The 9586-nt window shown below is 37.2% G+C and overlaps 1 protein-coding gene and 1 pseudogene across 1 annotated transcript; both read right to left on the bottom strand.

Moving 5' to 3' along the window:
- Positions 1–4348: 4348 nt before the first annotated feature.
- LOC147335039 (uncharacterized) lies at positions 4349–5269 on the bottom strand. The gene has a single exon (XM_086287436.1). The coding sequence runs from the start codon at positions 5267–5269 to the stop codon at positions 4349–4351; it is 921 nt and encodes a 306-aa protein (XP_086143562.1).
- Positions 5270–8286: 3017 nt separating this feature from the next.
- On the bottom strand, positions 8287–9001 carry LOC147335038 (uncharacterized; annotated as a pseudogene).
- Between the last annotated feature and the right edge of the window lie 585 nt (positions 9002–9586).

The raw sequence follows: 9586 nt of genomic DNA, 5'->3' as shown, positions 1-9586 counted from the left end.
GCATGCCAAATACCCTTGGGCAAGATACTAACCCCATGTCTGCCTGCTGGTGGTGGTTAGAGGGCCCGGTGGCGCCTGTGTCCGGCAGCCTCGCCTCTGTTAGTGCGCCCCAGGGCAGCTGTGGCTACAATGTAGCTTGCTATCGCCAGTGTGTGAATGGGTGAATGACTGAATGTAGTGTAAAGCGCTTTGGGGTCCTATGGACTAGAAAAGTGCTATATAAATGCAGGTCTTTTACCATTTAATAAGCCTGCAAATTATTACAGGCTGGGAACTGTTTTTTTTTTTTCTCTCTGTTTATTCAAACAGAAAGGTGCCATGGTTATTAACATAAACCTTTACCAGCATAGTTGATTTATCTACAGCCTGAATGATTTTTTTCCCATATAATCTTAAATTAATGGTTTAATTATTATCGCTATAATATAGTTGGCTGAAAGAGCAGATTAATTTAACATTTAAGATAAAGACAAACAAACACAAATACTGACAGAATTGTTTTTGTTAAATTCCTTGACTAATTTATCTTAAAGTCACTTTGATGCATCAAAAGCAAAACAAGTTGCCAATAAGAGTCAGTCTGCCGTCACATAAGTTTTTTGCATTCAGATTTCAGCCAAAACAAAACCCCCAGAATTAGAGACAGTTGGTGCGTTGTATCAAAAATGTTGTATGTTGTATGTTGACTGCCTATGTCATTTTGCAGAACTGCAAAAATGATGAAAGGCAAATGGTGTTCGGTATTGCAAAAAAAAAAAAAAAAAACAGGTCACAGAAAAGATACGCTCATTATCATGGGTTCTTACAAAAAACAAACAAAAAACAAAATAAAACAAAAAAACAAAAGTAAAAAATAAATAAATAATAATAATCCCACAACAATGGAAGATTAAACAAAATAACATTAAAAAAAACAACCCAGTAACCAAGCAACCACCAAATGTTCATGGCTGCAAGGCGGTGGCTATGGTATTTTTACTGTATTGTCACTGACTGAAGTGTGTACATCCTCCCAAACTGTAGAACAATCTTTCTATTTCTAACTAATTGAATATTAACAGTTAACCAAATCATCTAACTCATTGGATATTATTATTTTACACTGCAAATTAATTTTCCTGTTTTAATTATTATTACTATTGTTATTGTTTGGCATTGCATCAATCAAATAAATGCAAGCATCATGAGATATATCTGCAGAAGGGTCTTGATGGTTTAAAATATAGAATAATAATGAAAAGAAAATAATGATAAAAAAGCCTCAAACATGCACTACACACACACACACACACACACACACACACACACACACAAACACCTACCTTGTACCATGTCTACTTTACTGCTGCTATATATAGGGATAAACCGATGCCTCATTGAAATATACAGTGCGTTAACACATTAGTGTGTATCTGGATAACATGAAAGTTTTGCCTGTAAAACAAATTTAAACTGTTCAACAGTGTAATTTCTTTCCAACCAAAAACATCAGTTTTTTTTCAGAAAGCACCGCAAAATAATGCATCAGTCATCTCAACCTTTTAAAAAATGTTTCCAATCTATGATACAAATTAGAGTTCTGCATGGCATGGCAAACAAAACGTGACAGATCATAAACTTAAATCAGCAATCCATCAAATATTTTACTAGGACATCACAGTATACAAACAAGAATGATGTAAACCGTGACTGGTTTGTATTATAATAAAATAAGGCAATTTAGCCGAGAGTTGCTATGCTCATGGATGGGCCTTGACATTATTGATTTCTTATTGATTTCTTTGAAAACCCTGTGGTTTTGTTTTCCTGTGTTGTGTTTCTGGCAGAAGTTTTTGGACTTTTACTAAGATAGCTGTTAGAAGCTGACTCAGTACATTAAGATATTTATTAATGAATCATATTTTCTTGATCTTGATTTTTTCTTTTTCTGCATGTTTAAATGGCCTGTATTTATATAGCGCTTTTACTAGTCCCTAAGGACCCCGAAGCGCTTTACATATCCAGTCATTCACCCATTCACACACACATTCACACACTGGTGATGGCAAGCTACATTGTAGCCACAGCCACCCTGGGGCGCACTGACAGAGGCGAGGCTGCCGGACACTGGCGCCACCGGGCCCTCTGACCACCACCAGTTTAAGACAATTTGGAAGCATAATTGGACTTCAGTGAGTGAGTCAGTGAAGGGCAGGAGGTTTCTGAACGAACTGCTCCCCATCATGGGCAACCCAGAATTCCTTCTATTTCAGAGTGATTCAACCTCGCTGCCATAACACTTTACTTCAGGTAACTAGTCGTACTGCTCTCTATAAAACTGTATAAAAACAGTCACAGCTATAGCATGTATTATACCTGCTTGTAGCTGTTTTTTTTTCTATTATTTATAGGCTACATATTATTTAGTAATGCAATTTTCACTACTTCATCTGTAATTTACTTTTGATCACTGTTAGGGATGGTTATCGAAAACCGGTTCTTGTTGAGAACCGGTTCCCACTGTTTCAATTCCTTGGAATTGTTTGCCATTTTTGCAAACGATTCCCTTATCGATTCCAGTCGCCCCGAATGACGTCACCACGTTGCGGAGCGTCATTTACCTGGCAGGAAACACGGCGCGAAAGCGGCTCAAACGCTCAAAAGTTTGGTTATACTTTAAGAGAACGGATGACAACAGGGCAACTTGCAGTGCTTGAAAAGTAGATATTTCATTTAAGGGAGGGAACACTGCGAATATGCAAAAGCTTACACTGACCTTAAATGAATGTCGTGTTTTTAATTCCGCTCCGGACTCGTGAATCTCAACCCAGCAGCAGCGGTAACGTTTGCACGTCCTCTTCCGTTAATGCGGCAGGTAAATAATCAACTAACAGTGCATATTATGTCAGCGCGATCTGTCTTATTACAAAACCTGACATTACTGTGCATTTAGGTGATCATGATGAGAGGTGAATGGTTGTCTGTCCTTGTGTGTTGGCCCTGCGACAGACTGGCGACCTGTCCAGGGTGTACCCTGCCTCTCGCCCTATGACAGCTGGGATAGGCTCCAGCGCCCCCCGCGACCCTGAAAAGGATAAGCGGAAGCGAATGGATGGATGGATGGACCTTAGTGTTCTCCTTTTTAAAAAAGAATCGATAAAGAATCGAATCGTTAAACAGAATCGAAAATGGAATCGGAATCGTGAAAATCTTATCAATACCCATCCCTAATCACTGTTGTATAGGTAAATTTGCCTACCTTGAGTCCTGTCACACTTTAAATTTAACTTTGTTGTTTAACTTTTTAGGCTGTGCAATTTTTGTCATTATCCTGTTGCTGTAAAACAATAACTTCCACTTATGTGATCAAAACATTTTCTGTCTATCAATTCAGCCTACATTTGCAATTGTAAATTGATTGCAGTGGCCTGGAAATTTCAAAATGCATTTGTTTCACTGATGCTGCCTCTGTATTTGAAATAATGGAATAATTAAACAATACATGCAAAAAAAAAGAGAGTAAATGACAAAATTGTATTTAAATGCATCAAAAATAGAGGTAAAATATACAAACTGTGACATATGAAGAAATTGTTATGTTTCATTTATATAATAACTTTTGTTGGTGGCAGTTTTGGTCCTCACCAAGAAAAGTGGCCAAACAATGCACAGTGTACCTTATCATTAATAAGAGACGGTGTCACTCTTTCAGATAGAAAAAAAGAGTCAATAAAGAGTCACTTGGTATCTCTCTCTCTCTCTCTCTCTCTCTCTCTCTCTGACACCAAAAAATCACATTATCTGTTATTTCAGAAATAAGATAATATAGCAAGTACATGAACATTACATGATTTGTAACCAGACGGATACACAGGAAGAATAATAAAGCATTTCCATTAATTTAGAGACATCTATTTAACTTGAAATTAAATTAATTTTAATCAAACAGCTGACTAAGAAATCCTCACAAGAAATTGGTAACATTTAAACATTAAAGTTCCAGCATTTAAAGAGACAGACATGTCTATAAACAATAAGTAAGATCAAAACAGAAGAAACTTTGACCTAAAGTGGGCTTCTTTAACTCATAAAAAATCAAATAAAATTTAAATAAATATGCACTTACGATCAGCACAGTGATTTACCAGCATTCAGTGTTCAATCCAGTATCACATCAGAAATGTGTTATAGACACGACAGTCTACTGTGATATGGCCATACCTCATCTGCTGTTACTGCAGCTTACTGCAATGTCTGTATGTGTGTTTATTTCACGTTTTGGCGAAGCGTAAAATGGACATGGTGACCTTGTGTGTCAATTACACGCTTTGTTTTGATCATTATCTTCTTATATCTGTAGTTACTTTATTTATCTTTCAACCTCACTGGATATTTTTTTATTACAAACTACAACTAATTTTCCTGCCTTATGTAGAAAGAGCAGAGGTAACACCAGACTGCAGGGCAGATTAAACCAGAAAACACATCCCTTTATTACACAATGATTACTTTCATTTGCCTCAAGGAGAACAGCCCAGACCAGACCACTTGCTAACCTCAACACCAATGCTCCCAGTATGGCCACAATAGTGTAAATTGCCTTGTGCTTTGACTGGTCAACCCTCTTCCTGCCCACACCCTGTTCCCCCGGGCCTGGATGGATTAAAACAAAAAGAACAGAAAGGCTAAAGAAAGAGACAGCTGTCAAAGATGATACCAAGAGGCAAAAATCCACTGCTAGCATTACATCTTTCATCATCCCCAAACCCATTCCGAAAAAGGACAACAACCAGACACAGCCAATGCTGACATTCCTGATCCTGGTCCCTCTCTCACTTCTCAGTTTCCGGTAGGTAATGGGATGAATGACAGCCAGATAGCGCTCCATACAGGTCAGGTTGTGAAATAAGATTTCGCCATACGCAGTGAAAGAATAATGAAGCCTTCCAACAAACAATATTGTTAAGTTGTGCCTGAATATACCCCAGCAACAGAAGATACCCCCAGAGAGACAACTCAGCTCCATGATGACCATGTGGTAGGTAATGCTGTCTGTGTGACTCATCATTGCTCCGGAGGAAGTGGAATGATTTTTTTGGCGTTCTTGGAAACCATGGTAGAGGATTTTGCTGGAGAGAGGGATGAGGAGGAAGATGTTTACGATGTAGAATGTGGTGAAGATGAAGGAGCTCGGTCTGGACATGAGGCAGTACAAGTCTAAAGGAAATTGTGAGATGACCAAGGAAGCATTGGGATGAAGAAGAGAGTCAGAAGATGTGTGAATGGTCATATCTGAAAGAGGAACATGACATTTTGAAAAACAGCGATGAAAAAATACAGGAAATTTTGTGTCTTCTTAAAAATTGATTGATTGAATATTTGATTGATTAGTTGATATTTGGCAGGACATTTGGAAACATCCTCTTTTGAAATGTTGACATTGGTATTATATCATATGAAAACATTTGCACTAATACTAATTAATCAATAAAAACATCAATAAGAAAGTTATTTTAGATCATCAAACAATAAAATATTTAAAACACCTGAAAGCTTTAAATGAAACCCACCTTGTCAATGGTGTTTATATTAGATCTTCTGTCTGTTGTGCTAAGAATCAGAGACTGTTGAGAATGATCTAAATCTAGATCATGAGGAAAATATTGTATTTGTGTAAGAGGTGGAAGGAGGGCTGTGGGGATTTTGCATGATGCAAAACAAATCATTGTTCACGGTCAATTTCTGTAACTCAGTGTCCAAACTGAGGACGAGACCATAGAAGTCAAATAATGTTTATGTCAATAATGCTAATGATCTGATAAGCAGAACTTCACTTTGAAAATTGTGTCAGACTGAAATGCCAAATATATAACAAAATGCACAAATTGCATACAAATATAAAATATTTGAATAATATAAAACATTAGCATATTTTATAGTTGTCTAATTCCAATTCAGTGAAGCAGTTAGATTACAAAAATAAGTCATAACTATCTTATACGTACAGATTTGGTAAATTTGGTTGTCTACAAATAAGTCAGATTTTAGATATTATTGACACTGTCACTCTTTCTCTTGGTTTTTGATAGATTACAATGAATGTGGTTCGGACATTTACATCAACCTTATCGTAAATTAATAAATTTGATGAACTAGTAAAAAAAAATTATCTTGTGGTGTAAGCAGATCAAACTTTAATCTTCAATAACTTTAATCTTTGACCCAATATTTGCAAAACAAATCATCAACAAATTAGGGGCGACAGATAATGCAAGTGTCAGCCTGTCTCCTCAGCAAGAGAATTTCTATATTCAAATGTCCCCCAGCATTCACAAATATGAAATCAAAACAGATGATTATGCATAAAACATAATGAAGTAAAGATAAACATATTAATAAAAATCACACAGTGTAAATAAATAGAGTTATACCACTTGGTTATTTAAAAAAAAATCAACCACACCCCAATTAGAATTTTTTAATGCATTTTGTTTTCAAGAATCTTACAGAGTCCGTTTTTTTTAATTTTAACTGTCTACTTTGAATAAGTCTGCCAGTGTGTACATCAGAATGTGTTTCGCTTTGTGGCTAAAGTTCAGACTGGGTTTGGGAAAAAAAATTACCATATTTACATGCTTGTCTGTGTGCCACAAAAGCATCCCTTTGATGAATTATGTAATAATTCCATTTGTAACTTCTTGTGAATGATCTCCAACTCTACAAACATGCAGTCAGTGACAGTAGCCCTGGATCTGCTTTGCATATTTAGTGAGCTTGGTGTAAAAACACATGAAGTGGTTCTCTACATACTGCACATTTTGGTTAGAATTTAGTAACTGGTTGGTAAGGTCTAAGGAGCTTGGAAAGAAGGTTGGTAAGGGCAAATCTGCATTCCTCGACAAACTGGTTGCAGGAGGTTTTTGGCAGTTGCTAGTTAAAATCAGTCGTAAAGAACCAAAAACCTGCACCAAAAGTTCCCTTGTGATTGCAGTGGTCACTAAGCAGATGCTTGACTGCCTGTAACATGTATATATGATGCTGACTTGTCTGTAAACAATGCCAAATACTTAGTGAGTGGTAGAGAGACTTGACGAAGTGCAACACAATCTGGGAATGGAGAATGTAGGCTTCAAAGTTGAGCCTTACAACTTCAAAACATTAGTTAGATACTGAAAATCTGGTATCTTCAGTATCTTCTATGTAAACTATTTTCAGTTGTGACAATCTGCTAAAAACTAAATCAATCACAAATGGTAAATGGCCTGTATTTGTACAGCGCTTTACGCAGTCCCTAAGGAGCCCAAAGCGCTTTACACTAAATTCAATCATCCACCCATTCACACACACATTCACACACACATTCACACACAAGGGGTTTTTCAGTGCAGCAACATAAACCTCTTCATAGATACTCAGATAGAATATTTAGCTCACAGCCCATTTCAGACAACAGCAGTCCAAGAAAGTGGACCTAGAGTATATTACAGTTTATGGACAAAAGTATTATTCCAAGCAACTGAATAATGTGGAAAACTGCAATGGCTCTAGGTGGCCAGCATGCTATATTTTTTTGGGGAAAACGGGACACAGGAGAGTCTAAATCATGGACAAAGTCAAATTATGCAGCTCATTTGGTGGTCCCTGGTTTTATTTCAAATTACTCTAGGTGCACTTAGATAGACCAGTAGACCTACTGGTCTATCTAAGTGCACCTAGAGTAATTTGAAATAAAACCAGGGATGTCAAACATAAGGCCAGGGACACAGAATCGGCGTGGTGAAGACTAATCCGGTCCACTGGATGACTTTGGAATATGTGAAGGTGGACCTAAATTTTGGATTTTTAACTGTATTTTTACAAGTTTTACAGCTTTTTCTACTGATAAAGACCTCCCCATTGATCATTAACTATAAACCAAATTAATCAAATTATACATTTGAGTTATTTTACGAATCACCTTTACTACTATAATTGAATTTATGCTGTTGAAGTTATGATTCTTTCTCTTAAGGAACTTAAGGAACTGACCTCCCAGCCCATTGTTCCTTCAGTGGGCTGGTATCAGTCATTATGCAAATATACTGTTTATAAGATTTCGGGAAACCTGTCTGGCCCACATAAGATTAAAGTTGGCTCTAATTGGGCCGTAATGTAAGATGAGTTTAAAAACCCTGATCTAAGCCAATCTAGACTTAACTTCAATACATTTTCTTTTCTGACAGCACATAAATTCCCGTTCTGTGTAGAAATAGCATCGGTAACACCAGACTGCAGGATAAATTAATCCAGACAACACTTGTTATTAGCTCACAATCCGTACTTTTTAAAATATACAGATATACCTCTCACCAGGCCACTAGCAAACCTCAACACCAGAACACCCAATATGGCCACAATGGTATATGCCTTTTTCTTTGATTGGACAACCCTTTCCCTGTTCCCACCATGTTTTCCTGGGCCTGGACGAATCAAAACAAAGATAACAGAAAGGCTGCAGAAAGAGGAGATTATTATAGATAATATCAAGAGGAAAAAATTGACACTTTTAAAGACGATGTCATCCATCACTGCAGGCAACCCTGCAAAAGCAAAAGAGCCAGACACATCCAATGCTGAAATTTCTGATTCTTATTCCTCGTTCTTTTCTTAGGCTGAGGTAGGTGGTAGGATGAACAACTGCCAGGTAGCGCTCCACACATGTCAGAACATGGAAGACAGTCTCTCCAGACCAGATGAAAGAATAAAAAGTCCCCCCAACTAAAATTACTATTAAATTATCTATGTAGAGACCACAAGAGCAGATGATACACCCAAAGGTTCCAATCAGATCTACAATGACAGTGTGGTAAGTGAAGCAGTCAGAGTGCCTCATTGGTGCTGTTGAGGAGATGGAGTGCTTTTCCCACCATTCTTGGAGACCACGGTAGAGGATGAAGATGCAGATTGGAAGGAGGAAAAAAATAGTGATGAGGTTGTATGTGAAGAAGATTACAGAGCTTGGACTGAAGAGGAGACAATCCATGCCTAAAGGAAGGTGGAATCCAATAGAAGAAAGATTTGGATGAAGGGGGAAGCCTTAGGAAGACAAGTTTCTTGACATATCTGGAAAAGAATAAGAGAGGGTGGATTAACTAAATGTGGAAATTACAATGAATTATTGTCAGGACCCAGGACCATGACAATTATATCTGTCCTTTCAGAAGAGTCAACCAAAAGACTGCAGGTACAGCAGAAGTGTTAACTGAAAGATGTAATACTGACAGGTAAAACAGTGTCACCCTAGAAAATAACACTCTATAAGAAGGCCAGAGGATTTCCTCCAACAAATATATTCAAATTGCAAATTTCAGTCATAACAGTGTTTGTGAGCACTGCAGAACACCCACAATAAGAAAGTGAAAGCGCACACTGTGTTTGAATTACAAGACCTAGAAAGAACTAAGAAAACTACAACAATCAGACTTTATCAGATATTTCAAGAAATGGTTTCCCTTAAATACACATACAAACACATACCTATATGTGGCTAACTCCACCCTGTTATGAACAGAGATGGGCAGTAACGCGTTACTTGTAACGCGTTACTGTAATCTGATTACTTTTTTCA

The sequence above is a fragment of the Aulonocara sp. 'chitande type north' Nkhata Bay genome, linkage group LG3 (genome assembly GCF_057382095.1).
Source record: "Aulonocara sp. 'chitande type north' Nkhata Bay isolate Kocher_YH1m ecotype deep benthic linkage group LG3, A_spYH_male_GT1.1, whole genome shotgun sequence".
NCBI classification, from domain to species: Eukaryota; Metazoa; Chordata; class Actinopteri; order Cichliformes; family Cichlidae; genus Aulonocara; species Aulonocara sp. 'chitande type north' Nkhata Bay.
This window is presented reverse-complemented; position numbering and strand designations above follow the sequence as displayed.

What these genes read in the sequence shown, in the direction of transcription:
- LOC147335039 (XM_086287436.1), bottom strand. Translation starts at nt 5,269, where the DNA reads ATGACCATTCACACATCTTCTGACTCTCTTCTTCATCCCAATGCTTCC.